At 47.5% G+C, this 22,734-nt stretch overlaps 1 protein-coding gene across 1 annotated transcript; it reads right to left on the bottom strand.

Annotated features, from left to right (window-relative positions):
- Positions 1-679: 679 nt before the first annotated feature.
- Positions 680-22,279, bottom strand: LOC136633426 (ETS translocation variant 3-like). Its single transcript, XM_066609152.1, has 5 exons — positions 22,128-22,279; positions 14,348-14,411; positions 11,585-11,822; positions 6,769-6,884; positions 680-2,274 (listed from the first exon to the last, which is right to left on the bottom strand). The coding sequence occupies exons 2-5, from the start codon at positions 14,391-14,393 to the stop codon at positions 1,094-1,096; spliced, it is 1,581 nt and encodes a 526-aa protein (XP_066465249.1). The 5' UTR covers positions 14,394-14,411; positions 22,128-22,279; the 3' UTR covers positions 680-1,093.
- Between the last annotated feature and the right edge of the window lie 455 nt (positions 22,280-22,734).

Below are 22,734 nucleotides of genomic sequence, written 5' to 3'. Positions count from 1 at the left end.
ATCAGGTGATCGCCAGGGACCCATCTTCTGGGTGACCGCATTGAAATAGGATTCCTGAGATGGGAAATACCCCTTGAAATGCCAAGTCTTCTAATTGTCAGGAATGCACGAACGTCACAAAAAGGAAATTAAGGAAATGCTATCAGACGACAAAGTGAGAAGAGCTGAAGCTGCTGAACATGTGCAGATTGTGTGTTTTAATTTCCCCAAACTTCCTGCGTTCTCAAGTCTGCTTCCTGTAGGTCATGAAACCACAAGTTCCACATCCTGCTGTTACTATGCAGGGATAGATTTGTCTATTCCTGATTGTTTGACCATGCATATAATGTTTACGGAACGGGGATTGCTGGTGCAGAAGCCATACAGACCATCATTAACCTTCTATAGCAAGAGCTACTCGTCCGCGAGAAACAGTACTGCCGCTTTAAGCTTCGCCCTGTAAAATAGTGACTTTCCGTGTATAAAAATAAGTCTTCTTACCCATGACATCACAAGAGGGTCGGGGGCGAAAATATAGTCTGAAGACAACTTCATTCACTCCCACTCGTAATCTCACACCGTGCTCTAGTCCCTACAACCTATGTTGTAGCGTCAGGTTTTCCAATTTAAAAAAAAAACAAAAAAAAAAACAAACACCTGCCCTTGTTTAATCCCCCCCCCCGCCCCCCCACTTTATGAAAAAACAAAAAACACTTTGTTAGGAGTGCAGAAACCCTGAATACAATAGCGACCCGTATGCCAAACCTTTGGGGCAATTTCATAGAATGCAACACCTCTCCTCTCTTTAGTGGGTGTTGGGTGGAGGTCAAAAATTAGCTATGGATGTCACCATATAGGGGGGGCAAAAATTAATATATAAAAAAAAAACCAGGAAGATAAAGCACCCCTTTGACATATAAGAGGTAATGTTTTCCCTGAAACCTCACAAGCAATAAAAAAGTATATATATATTTTTTTTAGTAAATCACCTGCAATGTAAAAAGGAAGTCTGGGAATTGATGAAACAAAACTTACTACCTCTCCCCTTTCTGCAGCAATGCCACATAAATAGGATAATACATAAAAAAAAAAATTGCAGTATCGCGTTCCAGTACTAGGAGTCGGCTGCCGCGGCGACAGCGTTTGTTTCTACCGTCAGCTCGGAGGAGCGGCAGCCGTTGATGATGCAGCTAACTTTTCTGCACTCTCTATCCTCAACCATTTCCGCCTGCCGATCCCCGTTCCAGAGACGCTTAAGACGCAGCTTTGGTGGCAGAGAGTCCTCCTTCTTTTCGACCACAGCGGTTTCGATTGGAGAGTCTTTCACCGCTTTCTCACCGGCGTTGGCCGGACCTTCTGTACACTCTTTAGGGAAATTAAACTTAGCTGAGGAGGTGGAGAACTGTGGCCAGGAAGGAGCTGCGGGTCTGACAAAAGTGTGGCCCTTCTCGGTGTCCAGATTTGGAGAAAGGGTTTCTGGCTCAGATTCGGAGGTGACTTTTTCGGTGTTTGGGCAATCTAGCTCCTCGTCAGAAAGGAGGTCATCTTCATCAGACACCGGTTCAACTTTCACAGGCGGGAGAGGAAGTTGGAGGGGAGCTGGGCGCTTCTCCTCAGAGCTCTGCGGACGATCTTTATTCTTGCGTCCCATCGGAGGTGGCTGCAGCTTAATGGCGAAAGATTGCTGCTCTTCAGGTGGGTAGGGACGATGAGGTGGCGGCATCATGAAATTGGGAAATCTTGGTACAGTCCGTGGACTTAGGTGGTAGTTAAAGACGGAGCAGGCTTGGGCCTGCAGGTAGTGTTTCATTTCTTCTGGGTTGAAGTTAAAGCAGCTGCCGCTTTGGAAAGCTGGGCTGAGTCCAGGTGAAGGACTGTAAGAGAAGACTGTTGGAGTCAGGGACAAGGCAGGTGAGATGGGCATGCTCATTAGTCCTCCACGCCCAGGGAGCGGAGAGACAGCAAAGGGACTGTGGGCATCTGGGTACATGCCAGGCATTGAAAAAACTGGAAGCATGAGATCAGATTTATGCTTTTGGAGGCCATGAGGAGCTGAGCCGACAGTATTTCGGGAAGACATGTGGTCTGCGCCCCGACGCCACTCTGTGTGAAGATCTTCAGGCTCTGAAGGAATTGGTTTCCGCTCATTGATGTCATTTAAGGATTCCCTGCTGGACTGTGCAGAGGAGCTTCCAGTAAAAGGATTCCCGTGCCCATCTTCATTGGGGGAATCTAATGAGAAGTGGAAGTGCGATGAGGCTGAAGGGACCGGCGGGGCACTCTGAGGAACGGCACCTGTAAGAAAGATGGAGAGGATGTAAACCAGAACTTCAGAAGAAGGTAAGGAAAGTCCTAGAGCCAAGGAGGAATTCACACAGGTCATATATATAAGAAAAGCCATTCAGTTTCATCCCATTCTAGTCCCAGTCAATGATACAAGGCTTGTTAACAAGTCCGACATTGGCTTGCAGGAATGCTGCCTTCCAGCATGGTTTCATCTTCCTAGTCGAACCTGGGACAGGTAAGCACATTGCTGCCATGTAGGTTTTTCGCTGCAGCAGATCATAAAACCCTTTGAAGATCTACTTGAAGCAGAGCTTGGAATCATCTGGGTGGTGCGGCTGCGGCCTCTTCCTGCCCGGATTATCAGGAATGACCGCTTGGCTTGCATATTGGGAGATGACGGTCAGGCTAGATGATGCAGGCGGGACAAGGCTGGCGCAACTCCAGCCCATGACTGAGATTTGTCTGGAGTGGATCTTCAAAGTAGGTTTATTCTGTAACACTGCGGTACAAGACCCAGCAATGTACATACATGCCCCCGGTTCATGTAGCCCGCAATTCGCACAGTGGGAACCTGGTGACATGCTCCCTTTAAAATTTGACTACGAAAACCTACAAAAATGCCAAAAGAGAACCTTCAAAATATATAGCCTTTAATAAGGCAACCAAAGCCTCTAGTCTACAGCACATAATAGGACGTCCGCCTCCAATGACTCTCCTATGTAAATATTGAACTGCACCTTGAACCCCGTTGGCACCACAGAGTCCAAGATGAAGAAAGCTAGCAGCAGATATAAAATAATGCAATGCATCAAAACTGGTCCAAGGAGCTATAAAAGTTTGTGCAGGGAGGTATACCAATAGAAACAGAACCAAGAGCGTTATATACCACCTGTGAGCTAGGGTCCGGCATACTTAACAGGTTTCGGCAAAGCTTTTTTCTGAGCTGGACTGCAGGTAAACTGTTGACGCCGTTATATTGGTATACCTTACTACATGTAGTTCTAGGCCAATAGAACCTATTTTTTATGCAATTTATTAGTTTCTATGAGTCGCTTTATGGAGAGGTATATACTCCCAACCTATACCCCTATACAGATATACAGAAATGCATTACCCGTAGGATCTCCATCACAAAAACACAAAGGGTGGAGAACCCCAAAACACAGGATTCGAATGCATGCAGCTCAATGAGGCCCATAGGCCACTCTGCCCATGTTGGGTGAATGCAGCCCTCTGGACACTAACATATACACAGTCCGCTATACATATATTAAAGGCAGGAGACTTTTCTGTGGATTTTCACACTTCTGTAATGCCGGTGTCGTCTGCTCATTCTTCTGCAGAATTGAAGTCTATGTGTTTTCCTGCAAACCCTGTATTGCAGACCACCAGCGATCCCCCACATCTCAACACTAACCCCCCCGCTCGGAGCCTAAATTTGCTACCGCACTAAATGAAACCTGACACAGGAATCTGGGTGCTTCTCTAAGCCCTGTTAATAGAACCATTTTCCAGGGGAAGCCACTTGTAGCCAGACGAATGTCTGTCTGTGGAGAGGGGGTGGTATGGGACAGATCTGCTAAATTCCCTGTCCAATCATGTAATAGAGAATCCCGAGGACAGACCTGCAATTTTTAAAGTCTTTGTATCCCCTTTAACATTCTAATGCTCAATTGTTACCCCCCTTAGGCTACCTACACATGGGCAAGCGCAGCTGTGAAACTCTGCCCGATATCAGCTTATGTGATTTTCCCACAGATACAAGGTGGTTTTCAGGCAAAACCAAAACCGCATTTGTGAAGCTCCAATCCTTTTGCGCGAGTTCTGAATGCAATAGCTGATCAGAAGGGTTGCCCATTGATTTCAAAGGGAAACCTTGCATCACACTTGTATGGCATGCGAGGCAGTAAAAGGTCCCATTGAAATCATTGGGCAATGTGCTTCAAGGAACGCGAAGAGAGAGGACATGTATAGAACTCCATTGAAGAGAATGGGACACGTAATCGTCGCCTCGTAACGCACAAATCTCACACGATTTTCTCGGCCGTGTGAAAGCGGCTCGAGCCTTGAAAAGTTCAGTAAAGATCACCAACAAGAAAAATTGTGATCCTGCTTTGAGAGCGTTGGTGACCTTTAAGCTGAAATACCCAAGTATGAACTTTCTTTTAAAGAGAATCCGTTGGCTCCTATGAGCCCATTTATTATAGGAGTATAATGGTTGGGGCACCAAGTCAACAGGTCCGATTTTTATGCACACTTGCCTCTGTTACCCTGCAAGGCTACTGCTTGCTGCACGCAGCAGACGCCTTGAAAACACGCACATAATGGCCTCTCATAACGTGCGTGCGCTCAAGGAGTTTGATGCACGCAACAAGCGGCGACATTGTGAAGGAACAGGAAGGATGGCAAAAAAAAATAAAAAAATTTATATATATATATATATATACACATACATACACATTTTGAACATTTCCTTCTTTAACAAAATTAAAGGGCTCATAGAAATTGACAGATTCCCTTTGGGCCACATTCAGACAGAGGTATGCAAGTTGCGTCCAAGTATACAGCATACGGACATCGACCCTGCACTTTGTATGTCCCATGTTAGCCTGTTAAGAGACAAGGATCACAAGGATCATTGGTTCACAAGTCATTATGGCTTTTATCAGTTGACTGCCTGGATGAGCCCTTAAAAATAAGTTCTGCGCACATAAAACACTTTTCTAACACTTGCAAAGCAGCATCAGGTTTTAGAACTTGCCTCAGGCCAATGGGACCACCAGTTTGACTGCTGCTGCAGTTGCATTACTTCCTACAGTTGGGGGCGCTGTGTAGTGGATAACGGGCCTATAAATATTTAACAGACCTCAATAAAAAAGGGCAAAAAGATGTAAAATAGGTAAAAGTACAGGGTTCAGATTACATTCTGTTCAGCAGCTGTTGCAGAGAGCAGAATTGAAACCGGAATTTTCGCTCCTTCCTTAAGGTTGTGTTTCCTGCGCGTTCTGCCCATGGCAGGAAAGCAGAAAGACCCACAAGAACATCTATATAAACCCTGGAGCTGCAGATCTACCCCAGTTAGAGAATTCATCTGATGATCACCGGAATAAAGCGATAGAATGCATTAAAAACCCCCTCTTGTCATCTGTAACCCCGCAGGCAGGTTTGCTGGTAACATTCACAATACTTAGAATCTGATCACAGGGAAATTCCGTCGTGATTCACGGAATTACAAAAGGAGAAGTCAATGGCTACCGGCACGCCAATAAGGAACGCGGTGTTTGATTTATGTAGCAAGAGGAGGATTGCACAATACCAGCAAAAAGTTTTGCTTTCACAAAAGCAGGCCGAGGCAGCGACAGTTCAGGACCCGTCCGACCTCGTCTGATGTCACGTCACCCGCGCTAGAAGCCACTTTCTTGCAGGAAATAAGATTGATTCAGTTTCTAGGAGCGGTGGGTGACAACGTACCTTGCGCAGCGCCGCATACATGTGGTAACAATGCCGCCTGCTACTACAAGTGCAACTCATTTCAAGTGAGCAAAACTCAGCTGCAGTAACAGGCATAGCCACTACCGGATGTATGGTGCTGTGCCCGGTATCCAATGAAAAGTCCGCAGCCTTCAGTCACCTAATTAGCAGTGGTGCCAAGACATATTCAAGGGGCTGTCCAGTTCTAAAATAGTGAAGGCCTATCCTTAGGACAAGCCATCGAATGTAGATTGGCAGGACTCCTAGGCAGTGGACCCCTGCCACTTGCCAGGTCAATGTCTGCAGGAAGCCCGGTTCTCACTGCCTGCAATACCAAGCCTTACCACTGTAAGTTCCTATTCACTTCAATGGGGTCTTTGCCTGCAATATCAGACCTGGCCACTGCTGTGTGAACGGAGACATATGCTTCCTGCAGAAAATAGCTTAGCACACAACTGGGGGGGCCGGTCTCACCACTGACAGCCCCATTGATCGAAAGAACAGTAGTCCGGTGTTCCCCTCGTCATTGCAAAGGAACTTCTCCCACCACCCACAGTGACGTCAGATTAAAAGGGACAGCCGCTCAAGGAGGTTGACAGAAATAACCGAGAACAAAGCGCTCAGCCATCTCAGTCAGCCCCATTGAAAGGAAGGCAATGGCAACACTTGTGCGTGGCCATAGCGTCATTCAAGTCTCCTCCTCACTGTGGGGTGCAGCAAGCCTGCATGGTGAAAGACTGGGTAACGGGATAGAGGACACAAGTCTATCTTGGTACAACCCCTATAATATGATAATGGGGGCGAACTATCAGCAGTACATCCCATTTACACGAGGAGATGTGCAGCTCTCAAACTATTTTTAAGCCTCCATAAAAGACGCGATGAATAAGTAAGGGGCGTTTGCTGGCGGCTCGCAGGGCAGGTTTACACAGGACAACGATCGGGAACCAGTGTTCGGGCCATGTAAATGGGACAACAGCAAAAAAGTTCTAAAAATCCCTTTTACTGCTAGCAGCTCTGCCATGATCTTACCGTTGGGCCTGATATTGATGAATGGGTAGTTGGGCATGACCAGCTTGTTGAAGTTAAACTTGTAGGTAAACCTCTTCCCCTTCGTTTTATGCAAGATCCTTTTGTTGTAGTAATATCTGTAATGGAGAACACACGTTAGTAAGACCTCCGCCGGCCCGTCTACACATTGGGCTGAAATATATTTTGCATATATTAAAGTTTATCACGTTTTCTAAACCCCCGCAGGTTCACCCTACCCTCTTCTCATTTGCTGCTGTTTGCACCCACTTTATGTCCAAGTTCTGATTGTCAGGTGGTCCTCTGCATGTTTCTGTTGCAATCCACTTTCATGCAGGGAGCAAGCCAATCATTCTGCCAGTAGTTCACTGTCCTGTACTCCTTTCCCCAACGTCCCATGCTGCATTGCTCTGTGTTTGGTCCTATTAGTGAGGCAGTATCAGAATGACCGCCCCTCTGATTTTTTAGGCTGACCAGGCATTTAGAGACATTCTGGTCAAATGGTGGGTAAGCCCAATATAATTTATACAGACACAAACAGCAGGGGTGGAAGAAATTGTGGAGACTGTAGACACTGTCTGCAGTTCTGTCAGTATCTGAGTGCAAGATACCTGGACCTGTCAAGATAAAAATCCCACACCACCTCCCCCCAGAGTACTAGCATCCAAGTAACTAGAGAATCTCAATACCTACTGTGTTTTCACTGAAAATAAGACTGTCTTATATTAATTTTTACCCCAAAATAGGCACGGGGGGGGGGCTCTGATGGGGTAGGGCTTATTTTCAGGGAAACACGGTAACATGCAGCGGATTGCGGGATTTGCTGGAAAGGAGGCCCCTAGAGGCAGCCACTTTAAAAATTGGTTTACTACTGCAACTACATTTTGATGAAAGAATACTGCAAGACTGATGAGTAACACAGGCTATTCGATGAGCATACATTGTCTAGGAAGTTAGTGCTCCAAGTGTCAAGTCTATTATACAATAGCCCCTCCCCCTTTTTTAATTATCTGAAAGAGGTATATAAGGAGCCATTTCTGCTGCATTCATTGCTTATAAACAGCGCCCAATGAACTCTGCCTCCACAAATCAGCTGTATGGGGCTGACAAAGTCCACACGCCCTGTGTGCGCAGGGCAGATACCAGGACGGGCCGGCCTGCACGGCAAGGAAGAACGAGAGGAAGCGGCTTGTCTGCACAGCAAGGACCCTGGATGCTATCAGCAGAAAACATGTGCGATTAGAAGAGCCCGGAGGGGTCTCAGACAACGCTCTGCACACAACTAAATCCGGTTTACGGCTCAGCTTCACTCTGGGAAAGGAGGAAGGGGGAGGCGCCCGCAGCAACATCACACTCTTAGTTAGAAGTTCTGTTAGTTCAGCAAACAGGCACATGAGAGCCGATACATTGTCCACGGGGCGAGTAAGAAACGGTGCAAGAGGAAAGCAGATTTCTGTATACATGAATTGACCTACAATAAGCCAAAATGTTAGATGTTCAATGTGGGCGGCAATGGTGACACCAGATCTCCGCTGCAGTGGAATGGATAACAGGATATGGTGGGAAGTCTCTGGCCACAACTGGACTACCGCTGGGTCACAACGGCACCCAAACTGAATATCTGTAAAGGGCAGAATAAGGTGGTGACAGTCTCACCGATTCCAGTGATGTCGTCTGATGTGGGAGAAATCTGCATTTTGTCCGTTGCAGCAGATGCTTAGGGGACTACTTAAAGTAGTCCGGGATATCCATACGCTGCAGGCTAGCAACCTCCAGCCTCTGATTGGCAGCTGCCTATTACTGTGCATAGAGAGCTATCATTGGCTTGAGGTTGGGATGGGCGTGGCCAGCCTGCAGATGCACTGATGGCAGTCATAGGTCTGCTGTGTGACAAGTACTACCTTATGGCGCAAGTATTTAAAGGGAATCTTCTCGCATCATTCTGGCTGTTGTACATCAACTGACGTATTAGTAAAAAGGTACCTTTATTGTTTATTAGCAGTTTTTCTGGAAATCGCTCTAAAATCAGCTTAACTTTTGCACCATCCTTTCTGAATCCTCCTGCATCAGATATTATGGATGGTTATAGGGGGGGGGGGGGGAAACAAAAAACTCACTGGTAGCGTAAAAAAAAAAAAAAAAAGAGTCAGGACAGGTTTTCTTAATATCCCTTATTCCAGTGCAGCTCTGGGCAGATTATCCAGACTGTTTGGATTATACCTAGTAATAAAACTAACCCCTAATGAATAGAACCCCTTAGGTGGCCAGTAGTGACTGCTTTTTGGCTTCTTTGGAACTGCTTATATTCTGCGGCCTCCTGAGGGTGCATTCACACAGGCGAGTGCAATATCTGCACAAGACACTCAGACCGATATCACTCAAGAACCTTTACGTTTGTGAAGGAAACGAACACAATTGTTCCTGTGAAGGATTTAAATGAATGTGTTTTCATGTGCAAGTTTGTCGATATTGCAATCTGGCAGAACTTGGAGAATGAAAACTCACCTGAGTGAATAAGCCCTATGTGGCAGTAGGATGCCAATAGGCTGGAGTCACATCGCTGTATGCATGCTGCACCTGAGCTCTGGCACAACATGCAGCGTGCAGAGACCGGCCTGTGCGCTGTCAGAGCTGCTTGGAGCCCACACATTGCAGCGGCTCCTAGCCATCAGTCTGCATGGATGGGAATAGGAAACACTACAATTTCTTTTTAGTTCAGTCTGTGGAAAAGCGTATTCGCCTCAATAGCTCCCATAGGCTACAGTGGCTCCCTGTGCCATTCGTGAAACACACAGCACATGGACCAATTACATGTGATCTGATTAACTCCTTAGTTTCCCACTCGTCACTTACTATTGGAGGCACTAAGGTGAGGGGAAAGCCAACACTACTGGGGCAACTGATACTTCTGCAGCCACTATTGAGGGTGTCTCTCATTATTAATATATACACTCTTAAAATTAGCCTTTTGAAGGCTACCATAAGGCTGATATGACCCTCTGTGAAACTGTCCAGCTGTAAAACTTGTGATTGCCTGTCAGAATCCTGTTGATCTACCATTGATGACCTAGCCTTCTGTTACCAGGGACTGCTGCCAATCAGCTGTTTGTTAGGGTTGTCTGCACTGATCAGATTTTCGCAGGAAGCAGACAACTCCATTCCCACTGCAGTGGCCAGGCTTGGTATTGCAGGCCCAGAACACATTAAAGTGAATGGGAACTTGGCCTGTAATACCAAGCCTGGCCACTACAGTGGGAATGGAGCCGTCTGCTGCTTGCAAAATTCAGCTTGTTTGAATACCTCGAACAAACAGCTGATGGGTGGAGTCCTAGGTGGCAGGCCCCCACAGATCTATTATTAATGGCCTATCCTGCTAATATTGGTTTAAAGGGGGCTTCCACTTGTAAATGACTGATGGCCTTTTTCTATAGCTACTTAAATGAAGGTTAAAGGATTTTAGTTAGAAAAAAAAAAAAATACACAAAAGTGCTTGTGTGTTAAACTTTGGATCGCATCATCATAGCGGCACGTCCCAAGTTGCCTGGAAGCATCAAACGTTTTTCCTCTGTTTTGTGCCAGACTTTCATACAATGTGCGGCTGTCACCATCTGTGGGAACCTGAACACCAGGAGGAAAAACAAAACAAAGACGATCTGAGCGGATTAACCGGTATCTGCAGTTTTATGGCCCCTGAAATACCAGGAAGTTACAGGATGCAGAACAACTTCTGGGATCTGATTAGGAAGAGGTGGATGTGCCGCATGAAAGTGCTGAGAAATCGGGTGGTTTACAGGAAGCGAAGCACCAACACCTGAGGCACAGAGCCCGTTCCTGTGTCTGCCAGCACCGACTAGTTTAGCACCAAGCACACAGAGAACAGCTGGGATCAGCCTACATCTCTTCAGGATCCACGAAGACTGTGGGAGGCGATGCATCAGGGAGTATTGGAAGACGGATTTGGATATTAGACATTAGCTGTGAATGCAAAGCAAACAACCCATTTTGTGCTCAAGTGGAGGTATGGAGAAAAAAAAACAAAAAACAGTATTCTATAGCATGCATCCCAGATGTTCCCAAACGTCTGGAATGGCAGATACAGATGGACAGGAATTCTCCTACTGGAAGGGCCTCTTTAATCTTTAAGGCCAAATTAATTTACAGCTGCAATTTTGAAGAAAGAGCGAGAAGAAGAAAAAAAAAGGTTTTGCCGTAATTTTGTGCTAATTGCAGATGATTTCCCCCGCATTATTCAGGGACTGTATGAACTCGGACACACATTTCTCTCGTGAGCAAGTATGCTAATCCTGAAGAAGTCACACCCAATGTCATTATGTGTAGTGTGACTAATAGCAAGCCATGTGATTTCCCAATCAGGTCGACTGTTCTGGTAATGACACTGGAAATGTCAGGCATCAATTAACGCTACATGTTCCTGGCCAGCAAGAGAACCAGAGCAGTCCGGCTGCAGCTTACAGTCCTTTTACACAGCGCCCGACAGTCACCTGAGAGTTAATTGCTCCTGTGAATGAAAATGTAGCGGGCTGGAGATCGCTCCGGTCGCCCGCCTCCATTCACAGTAAACAGGCTGATCGATTGATTTTTATCTTAGTAGAAACTGAACTAACGAATTATCGTTCCGTCACCGTTGGCATTTATACGGAACAATTATCGTTCAGATTCTAGCGAGAATCCGAATCATCATCGTTCAGTATAAAAGGGGCTCTAACTCCCTAAACACACATACGTGGTGGGAAATAATTGGCCGAACGATCATTCAACAGTTGCCGGTGTATGTGCATCTCCCAGCCGGGTCTTTTACCTGAGTGCCCGGCTCAGCTTGTCATAGTTCATCTGTGGTTTACATTTCCGGCGGCCCCACAGCCGGGCCACTTCATCTGGATCCTTGATGACAAACTCCCCGTATTCTCCCTGCTGCCAGGCAATGACGTGACGGAACTCCTCCTTCTGCAGCAGCTCCAGGATGAAGTGCCATAGCTGGATCTGCCGCGAGCCGGGGCTAGACTCTGCCTTGTAGGCCCAGTCCGGGAAGTGATAACCTGCAGATTGTTAAAGAAATCAAATAAATGATAAAAAAAAAAAAAAAAAGAAAAAAAAAGGGACAAGTGATCGCAAAAGAAAAGATCAGACGAAAACCATGGAAGAAACTAAAAAAAGACATTTAAGCAGAAGACGTACACAAAAATAGAGAAGAGCAGAGAGAGATTAGATTTGCCAGCATTAGACGGAAGCACAAACAGCAACCTAAACATACAAAAGGAATAAATGAAATAAGACACTGCAGGTTCTAGAGAGCACAGTAACAGCGAGAGCGATGACGAGTGCCAGAAATACACCGACAATTATGCAAGTCGATGGGTGGAATATATAAATACATCAGAGCGGGATGGACAGACAAGTAGGTGGCACAGCAAAGAGGTCCTGAATCATGTCCTGTAGTCATAGAACTGCACTCAACATTTGGGTCATTGTTTAGTAATGGAAGACATTGCCCCTGGGTTCACCCCCAAGACCCCATTTACACTTAAAGATAATCACTCAAAACTCACTAAACGATACTTTGAGTGACAGTTTTGAGCGATCATCTTTGCATACTTTATAGTATCCAATTAGCTACTATAGAGCTATGTAGCCTGAGCGGACACAGCAGCGGCCGCTAATAGAACAATACAGCTGTTTTGCATAAGCAAGCAGCTGTATTCTTCTCAGGGCTGACTGCTAGTGTCCCCGCTGTGAGTTTACAGCAGGACATAGGCACAGAGAATCTTATCAGCGAAGTCGGCTGATAACAGCCTGCTTCGCTGATCGCTCGATTCTAGCAAGCTAGAATTCAGCGATTAGCGACTTGTGCACAAAAACTGCACGATGTCAGTGCATTTAGACCCCACAGTCTAGACCCTAGCTGATTGACTCAAAGAAGCTGTTGGCAGCCAGGAAGCTCATAATGCTGCTTGTTCGGCGATGTCCCAGTATGGTCCTGAACTGAATGGGAGAGCTGCAATACTCAATTAGGCCACCACCAGTCAGCCGATCAGCAGCGGTCTGAACCGGCAGACCCTTTGTTAAATCTGATATTGCAGCTCTATCCTATGGATAGCTCATCGGTGGTATTCGCCCAGAAGACTCCTTCACCCAGAATTAAGGCGCTTGTACACATATGAACACGCCAAATTGTCACCCATGGGAGACATCTGTTGAAAACAATCGGTTTTCTTCCAAAAAAAAAAAAAAACTTCCTAAAATCCAGTTAGTTGCTACGGGTCCGACTCCTAGAACCACAGTCAATCAGCCACTATCAGAATGAAGGGAAACATTCACCCACCACTCGTGTACGACGACTTCGCTTCAGGGAATGGAGGCGCAGACTGCCGGCCATCATCCCTGCCAGTGCACCTCCATTCTCAGTAAAGAGGCAGTCGTTCATAGATTAAAAACCCATTTGCACAGGCTGATTGACGTTTGATTTTTCTGCCTGCCTAATCTGAATGATGAATGAATCATCAGTCGTCCAGATTAGGACATGGACCGGGGTGGTTTTCATGATACTACCCATTTACGGCTCTCATGGTGCCCGACTAACAAACAGAACAAAGGAGAAAAACGTAGTACAAGAAGGGAAAGCCAATTTAATAGAAGCAAAAGGAGACATGCAGAGATATCCAACAAGACAGTAGAGCAACGTACACAGACACCAACGATGTGTAATGTCCTGAACACTAACAGGAGTCTGAAGTCATTACAGTATGTGCAGGTCAGCCCGCATCAGATATCCGCTTGAGCCCAGGAAGAAGCCGCAGCCACTTCTGCAAGCCTGGGAGCCATCACTTAAAAGCCATTTACACGGCACGATTATTGCTCAAAATTAGTTCAAACGAACGAAAAATGAGCACTAGTAGTCCTGTGTAAATGAAAAAAATATCAATTTACTATTCATTCACTTCTCATTAGCGCTGACTTTCAGTCAGCATAAACAGCGGGCTTCTCGCTGCGTGTAAATGTTCCCTGCTCAGTACTTCACATAGAATGTAAAGCTCTGAGTGAGAAGCCTGTAAACAACCCAACGGTCGTCCCGTGTAAATGGGACATTAGTCAGAGTCACCAGGATTCATAGAAGTGTCTCGTCGCTGCTATTCACTCGTCAAGTACACATATGCCGTATATTATATCCCTCTAAACCAGCACTCGTCTGAGTTAAAGGGGCATTTCAGGGCTCAACACGGATGACAGATTCTCAGGTCATCAATTAAGGATCAGTGGGGATCTAGCGCTCTAGACTCCCATCGATCAGCTGTCTGAAGAGGCTGCAGTCTCTCTATTGCACACAAGGAACAACGCCTTGTATTTGACAGTGATGGCGCCTGGTATAGCAGCTCAATCCTATTCACCTAAATGGGACTGAGTTGCTCTTAGGCCATGTGATGCCAATGACCTCTTCAAACAGCTAACCCCCACCAATCGGGTATTGATGCCCTAACCTGGAGGATAAAGCATCAATATTTTAGTCCCAGAAACTCTACTTGTCCATTTCAGGTGACTCTGCACGATATGATGGTGGATGCCTTACCTCCCCCTCCTTTTGGCTTTTCTCCTATACTGCAACCAGTCTTCATCTTTCTTCTTCCTGCTGACTGTGAAAGACAAGAGATTAGCACAAGAGTCAGTAGCGTCCCAGCAAAGACTTCACATATCACAGAATCATCTACTACAGATCACCCAGTAAATGGGACATTACAATCAGCCCGTGTGCAGGCGTTACACGTGTCCTGCAGCAGAAAGTCCGCTCCGGTGACAAGAGTCCGATCAGTGGGGGGGGGGGGGGGGGGGTCCTCACTGCTTAGCCCACCACTGATCCCGAGAACAGAAGTCCCGTGACCACCACCACCGTGGGACCTCGCATCAATCACACCTTTATCATCCCATGGATAAGTGGGGATAAAACCAGCTGTAGTAGAACCCCCTTAAAAACAAGGAGAATTGGACAGGTTAAAATCCTCCTTTGCCTCACCCTGCACAAACAGGGGCGAGTGGGTCAGCCCCATTCACATCAGATGGGTGACTGGTCCTACAAAAATTGAGAAGTGAACAATCAGTCCACAGTGGGGGGAGGTGGGGGCTCTCATCTGAATACACCAATGCAAGTCAATGCCATTGTATATACTGTCCGTAAAACAATTACTAGGGCCGTAATAAGGCCAGAAGATCCAGCGGTGCGGCTGGACTCGTCCATCGACAACCCTCCACATTGTGCGGGGACCTAGAAGTGGTGTGCAGCAACAGGCACCATCTGTATACACACTAACAAAGTGTTCATGTTGCCCCAAACTGGATGCTTCTAACCCGATGACAGGATGTATGCAACGTCACCTGTTCTCCACACGAGGCGCTGCTGAAGCCTCCTGACAGGTGAGCAGCGATGACACTGCTCCGTGTGTGACCCCGTTTGTCTTACAAACAAAAGGAAACAACGGCTTACGCATTTCCTTCCTTGTGGTCAGAGCTGCCAAGAGTATTGTATGGTCCACCCTCGCAGCCCCACTTGTGGTGACACATCCAGCTGTGAGGTGACAGCCCTCGCTGGCTACAAGAGGGCCGGCGCCTGGAAGATGGCTCATCAGTCCGATCCATCAATGGGGGCGGCTCATTAGAAGCCTCATCACCAGCTCTGCTTACGGTGCCTTCATCCACCATGAATGCCGGCGCCCATAATGTAACCTCACATCAGAAAGCTTTAAAAGGGCTGCCAGGTTTTTTTTTTCCCCTACCAAAAACAAGTTCCCCGTGCAGAACATAACAGACAATGTATTTATCTGTCTATAAAGTGGCAGTTTTTAACAAGATAAATCATCCAAAAAGTGTCTGTGCCTTATCATCCAGAGTCAGGGTGGGGGAGGGGGTGTCTGACAGACGCAGACACCCCTGACAGATCATAAGGAAAACTCTGCAGCCACAGTGTCCACCCTCTCCTGCCCGATACCCTCCAGTTAATGACGTCACCCCTCCAGTTAATGACGTCACCCCTCCAGTTAATGACGTCACCCCTCCAATTTACGAGATCCCCGGAGAAGTTTAAAATTAGCATGAAACGTTTATCCCCGTTGTCTAAACCCAGGGGCATCTTATAGTCCGAAAGATACTGTAGTCCCCAGTCGCTTCAAAATTACACAGCTTTTTTTTCTTCACACCATTTTTATCCCCTGATCGAGGCTTGAAGATGTGATTGTCGATCACTTGGATAGTACACTGCATTACCCATGTAGTGCATTCTACTAAGCCCATTACTCTACCAGAGGTGGGGTCTAATTAGCAGTGTTACATGGTCAGGCTTTCCAGCTACCATGGGAACCTATTGGTACCTTGCAATTACAGTGTGGTATGCAGATGGATGGCAGAAAAAGCCCCCCCTGTCATCTGGTCACATGCTGCAGTTACGATTGTGACATGTAAGGGGTTAAACTGCCAAAATCGGAGGGTTCTCTGCTCTTGGCCGTTACAGCAGGAACCTGGCTGTTAGTACGCAGCCAAACGACCGCCTTAGAAGATGCATGCGCGGGTATAAAGCTAAATAGGGAGGTAAAAAAAAAAAAAGTAGTTAAAAAAGCCAATGCCATCTATGTAATTAGCACCAGTATCTGCTGGAGCAGTCATATAGGCAATGGATCTGCAGCAGAGTACAGGCTAGTTTCAGGTACACACGCAGAACGATTCATTGAATTCAGTCTGCAATTTTGCCAAGGCAGGACTGACTCCTCAGAGTCCCTGAAGCTGACATTAGGGTGTGTTTACACGGGCGAGTGAGACATCGGCCCGAGTTTCTTGGACTGAGACTCAAACCTGCGATTTTACCCACAATTGTAATGCATTTTGCTAGAAACATGTATTGTTGTACATACATTGTTAATGCATCTAGATCAGAGGTTCCTAAAGAGGTCTATGTGGACCCCCAGGGGGCCGATTTTAACTTGATCCATGTCAGTAAGAAAAAAAAAAAAAAAAGGGGGTACAGGAGATGTAAATAGGGGTCCACGTGAGCGGCAGGTCAGCAACACTTAGGCGTTCTGTAAATGACATAATAGACAGAAATTACTTACCTCTGTGATATTACATAAAATGGTTTATGCAGAGTTCACACAAAAACTTGTCCACTCTACAAAAAACCCATCTAAGTGAGCAGCGCCGCGTCAGCTGGGAAAACCAGTTTGATTTTAAGTAAGGAAAATTCAATATTAGGCTGGCAGGGGGTCTACGGGGCAAAAAAGTTTGGGAACATCTGATCTAGAGAACACAACATAGAAGGGGGTTCTTTACTGTAAGAGCAGTGAGACTGTGGAACTCTGAGGACGTGGTGATTGGCAACTTATCAGTGCATTATTCCAAATGCCAGATTTGAGTCAGGAAGGAATTTTTCCCTAAAATGAGGAAAGTTAGCTCCTACCTCTACTTCATTGGGGTATTTTTTTGCCTTCTTCTGGATCAACATTGGAGAGGAAGGGGTGGGGAGCAACCAATAGCCTGAACTGGATGTAGGGCTTAAAAAAAACAAAACCACCACAACACTATGTTCCCTGTATGAAAATCCTCCCCGTGACCCCAGATGCAGCATAAAATCACGTGACAAGTTTTCCGTGGATCAGTTTCAGTGTGAATCCACATTAGATGGGAAATCCAGCAATCTGAGTGACTTCCAGCGAGGCCGGGTCATCTTCGCGGGGATCGTGGGAGGTTCTCTTGTACAACAGTATATACCCTCCAGTGAAAAGGAGCCCGCGGCAGCATATACCGGTAGGTGCAGTAAAAGATTTCAAACCTTTGTTCCCATACGGATGGTTGCTACATGTCCACCTTTCAGTCAGGGCTTTTTCAAGCATTAAAATGATGTGGGTTCCCCTTTAATTTGCTGCTGTTTTGAGCTCCTATCTTTCCGTAGCTCTGCACACCTATGGAGGTCCTGCCCTAGGGGAGGATTGGGAGTGCTACTTGTAGGGAGCCCTGCGGACAGAAACAACTCATCACCTAAAGGGGTCAAAGGAGGATGTCAGGAATCGTTCTGACCATCAGGCACCGAATACAGCACTGTTGCTCCAATGTGTCCAAAACACACAACCTGCTATTCGTTGCCCATCTGTTATTACAGCAGCAGATGACCAGTGCCATTGTGTCTAACAGAAAGCCGAGACTCCGGGGGCAGGAGCATAACCAAAAAAAAAAAAAAAGGGATCACTGATCAGTGGAACATCACCTGGTCAGATAAACCCAGATTTGTGTTGCACCGTGTTGATAGGTGGTCAGAATTTGGGGCAAGCAGCATGACCCCTTCCCATGGTGTGGGGAGGGTTCCCTCTGGACACACTACAGTACATAAAACAACGACAACGCCAGCTCCCATCTAGCGGCACATCGATCAGCCCAAAAGTCAATAATGGTTCACTGGCAAGTACGGCTATATCGCATCAGAAAGCGCAAACTTGCGTTTGTGCGAAGTGAGGCGTTAACATCAAGAACGGCAAATTTGTGAAGAAAAAAAAAAAAAACAAGAAAATTGCGAATGGCAGAGATGTTTTTGCGAGAAACTGAAACATCTCATGAACAAAACTGCCACATTTCTGGGGCGACCCTTGTAATATCTCATAGGTGAAACCGTAACATTTCCTCTGATCCCAAAGTCAGTTGCACTGTCACATTTGCTTTGTGCAACAGCATTGACTGTCGTGTCAGTGTTTACTGCCACTTGACATTTCATTCATCTAAGTAAACTGTAGTTCAGTCAGACAAAAAAATAAATAAATAAAAATACACCCCCCCCCCCCCCCCAGCGGGAGACACTCGTATTATAATAAATCAGTTAGCAAACCACAGCGGCTGCAGGGGTCAATTACTTATCAAAGGGCACAAAACAATCATAAGAAGGCAAGACAGGAGGAAGTTGGCACAGACTGGCAGAGGAAGATTATGTAGTAAACGAGGGAGAAGACTCCTTCCGGAACAGAGCCTGCTGGCTGGTATCTGCCATGTCCGATATCTGGCTTATTACATATTCTGTATAAGAGTTTATTGTCCCCTAGGTAAACATGAATCCCATCTGTCCAACAGAAAAAAAAACAATGCAGATATAAGAGAGGAGGACAAGATCTGCATGGCAGATACATGGATCACACTGTTCCCCTGAAGAGGGATGAAGCCCTCCGTCCATCCTGAACACTTGCTGGTATTTAAGCCAACGGCCCCTTTCCAATATCCCTGTAAAGTGTTTGGCATTCAGGAGTGTGGGAAAGCAGGATGACCTCTACAGGACTATAACAGCCCATATGCCCAGATAGTCTGTGGGGTCGTGTTCTGTAACCCCAGCGATCTAGTAACTGGTATTCTATCAGTGACGATAGATGTGAGATTGGCCCATTGGCCGCCAATGCTGCAGTCTTCTCCAGCTGCACAATCTGACTATTCTAGTGCCAACCTGCTCGTTGAGGTGCCCGATCAGGAAGCTGCCAAGACCAGCGGCACCCACTTGGGAGCGAGCCGTGGAGATGTGCTCACATGGTGTAAGTATCGTACTCCCACTGCAAGTCTAGTGTGTTGTGAGCGCACCGCATCCCACCTCTGTAACATGTAATCACATTACAATAGGAAAACTGGCATCGCAGCGGCATAAAGGCCACATTACATACGGGTGCAATGAGGGTTTTTTTTGCTGCCATAGGAAATAGGCGATTCTGAAACTATCGCCCAAGAATAGGACATTTTTCTATTTCGGACTGCGGTCAGACACATCGCTCATGAGAGCGCACACTGAAAGCAATGGGCGATTTTCACGCACAATATCCGACCACCCCACAAGTGGTCAGGAGTCTCACGCGACAACCACCCATGTAAATGGACCCTCATCTAGGAGCCGGGCAAAGGGCAATGAAAACCATATAGAAACTTGGAAGGATGCAGCGCTTGTCCGCTTCTTGGGGTCTTCCCTATGACATCACAATTCCAGTTTTCTGTGTACACAGTTTGAAGGGGTCTACAAACTAATATACAAATAAGTCCTTCTGTAATAGGGTCTAGCTACTCTTATCTTCTATGTCACATGACCCGCCGCCTGAAAAACATCTCCACTTTCTCATATTTGCCACTTCCTCCCCTGTCTGTAGCCTCCAACATCCTGTGAGCAGTGCATGATGGGAGAGCAGGAGTAGCAGTACTGCGGTGTAATGCTCATCTGCAGTTCAGTGATTGGTGCTAGTAAGTTGTAGGACCTGTGAGCGGGGGGCGGAGCTACAGTGCTGCCCGGGATGAAGAAGAGGGTCCATAGTGGCAGATAAAGCTGCAGGCTGACGCTCCTTAGCCGGACCTCCTAGATTTCAGCGCCTTCACAAGTATTTTGTGCCTGGAAAACCCCTTTAATTGCTGTATGACGCCAGTTTCAGAGGAGTGTAATGCCGTCTCACCACTTCCTATAGCTCTGCTGGGGTCAGTGAATGGAAACACCGCTCACCAGCAGAGGGCAGTAAGACCTGCGTCACATCTGCATTTATATCACGGACGACAAAGCCAAACATCCCAGAAGGGCCGATACGATCGTCCCCATCAACCCTAATTGGGCCACTGAGATGTGAACAAGACATCCAGTCTAAGTCCTGTACAAGTCCCCCTCCTGTCAGTTCGTTACAGTGTATCAGTGCAGGTAAATAAGGGTGCTTTAAATCTGCACTGGGACCTTCATTCAGAGACCCCGACGCAGATCCGGCGCAAAATACCCGAAGAAAATGCAGAATGACGGATCTTTCCGGCCAGTAAAATGCCGGTCGGCTGAACGGACATTCTTAGTCGACGGGGCTCATCTGACGCCGGCACAAGACCGATCCGTTCGGCCAGAAGATTCCCCTTTCCTCCTCCCATAATGGAGCAGAAAAACGGAACCCCAACGCAGATATGGGAGCCGCCTCGGGCCGGGCCGACACGAATGGATTTGAATTGCGTATTCGCCGTCCATGTGGGAGATCCGCGGTAAAGAGCGGGCATTGAAAGGCATGTATTACCGAATTTACATTCACTTGTGAATCGCGTATTCTGTAGTCGCAACAAAATGCGCGACCTGCACCGTTTTAGCACAGAGGGCCGTGGATGCGAGCGACCCGCAGCCCATACGGGGTTAACAGGAGTATGAGCGGCCGCAACACTCGCAACGTCAGGTAGAAAAGCCGGCTGTGGGGGCCAAGACGCGCAAAAGCTGTTCGCATCCGCAATTACTCTCCACTAATAGTAGCAGGTCTTCGGCTGCAGGAATCCGACCCGCTGGGGTGATACAGAGTGCAGGAAGTTGGATACAATGTAACAAACCCTCAGCTGTGAGGCTACGTTTTTTAATGGATGTAAACAATGTTTCTATTCAGTGACAGCAAGATGACGCGGAACGTGAAAGAGGGCGATTTACCAACAAATGGCGTCACGTTATTCGGCGCGCTCGCACGTCGCGGCATCGGCACTAGTCTCCCCCCTGCAGACTTCACTCCTTCATATAAATGCGTGCGATCTGCTGCGGACGAAACAACGGACGCGCACCGAAATCCGCTGTGTGAGAACGCACCCCGACGCCTTTACACAAACAGATCCTTCACGCAACTCGCGAATACCCACGCAGAACCGCAAACATTGGCGCAAAGTATTCAGGTAACGCAAGGCAGGACGGAGCGCGGTGGGGGGGGGAAAGGTCGCCAACACGAGAAACCTCCCATCCGGCTCGCTTCCACAATATTCGAAGATCTATTAAAGTCGCAGAGGATACATTTCTGATTGGTCGCCGTACAGGCGCGTCACTAAATAGCCGCCTCCATTACCAGCAATCGCAGCCCGCCGACCACACGTGCGGATAAACGCATCCGCCATTGTAGGACGCCGCTACATGCCGCCATGGAAACCTGCGCCGCCAGCTGACATTTCTATCCGCGCGTTAAGTCACATGACCGGCTCGCCGATGAATACCGGTCCGCCCGTAATAACAGACGCCAAAACATCGCCGTCCCGTTTCTTACAACATGGCGGTTGCGCAAAAGCAGCATCCACTGAGATAAACACAGCAGAAACCGTAAACCGAGCAGCGGTGACGACCGTATACACCGCCGGGGTCAGCACGAGCCTGCTGGGACTTGTAGTTCTACACGGGGGTATAAACACTTGTGGTCCAGCACCCAAACCAGAAGGCTGGCAGGGATTTCCTGAAAGGAACAAGAGCCCAATAAGCGGCGGACCAGTGCGCTGAGCGGGGAGGGCCGGGCGGTGGACGGAGGTAAACATCGACGCTCCGTACTGAGGTAAACCCAAACAGTTCGCAGCGATACGGTAAGAGGCGGAGGACTCACCAGTGGCAGCCGCTCAGTCTAAGCTCCGCCGCTTCGTCTCCGTTCTCCTCCGCTCCCAGTCTCCTCATACAGCGAACAGGAAGTGCCAGCCGCCTTATTAATCCCACTTCCGGTTTACGTTTCCTCCCCCCTCCTCCTCCTCGGGCGGCTACGTGCGACGTCGAAGCGTGGTTCCGCAACGTCAGCGCGAAGCCCCGCCCAAACGCAGACTTTGAAAAGGGCAGCGCAACCCCGCCCACTCAGTGGCAGTTAGACACGCCCACCTACACCGTCTGCGGCTTTCCCGCCCAATTCTAGTCAGACCTGAACCGTTCGCGGTTCCCGCCCTTTTAGCGTCACCTGAGAATCCCCTCCTATGTGTGATGGTGTTTGACGGCGCCCACTTCTCCTCAGGAGGAGCTTTGGACGTCAGTCATACTCCCCCGCACACCATGTCTGCCCCACCGACGACGTAGTACTACGAGGAGGGATTATGAGGGGACGAAAACAACACGTGACTAAAAGGCGGGGTGACCCTTCTCCCTGCTGGCATGGGACTACAAGTCCCAGCATGGCTTAGGGCCGTCCACAGTGGCGCCTTCATGTACTTTTTACGAACGTGAGAAAT

The sequence above is a fragment of the Eleutherodactylus coqui genome, chromosome 6 (assembly GCF_035609145.1).
Source record: "Eleutherodactylus coqui strain aEleCoq1 chromosome 6, aEleCoq1.hap1, whole genome shotgun sequence".
Lineage (NCBI taxonomy): Eukaryota > Metazoa > Chordata > Amphibia > Anura > Eleutherodactylidae > Eleutherodactylus > Eleutherodactylus coqui.
This window is presented reverse-complemented; position numbering and strand designations above follow the sequence as displayed.

Excerpts from the sequence above, each read along its gene's own strand:
- LOC136633426 (XM_066609152.1), bottom strand. The coding sequence starts at position 14,393 with ATGAAGACTGGTTGCAGTATAGGAGAAAAGCCAAAAGGAGGGGGAG. Across the intron at positions 11,823-14,347 it reads AAAGCCAAAAGGAGGGGGAG|GTTATCACTTCCCGGACTGG; the intron begins GTAAGGCATCCA and ends AACAATCTGCAG. Across the intron at positions 6,885-11,584 it reads AAGCTGAGCCGGGCACTCAG|ATATTACTACAACAAAAGGA; the intron begins GTAAAAGACCCG and ends TCTCCATTACAG.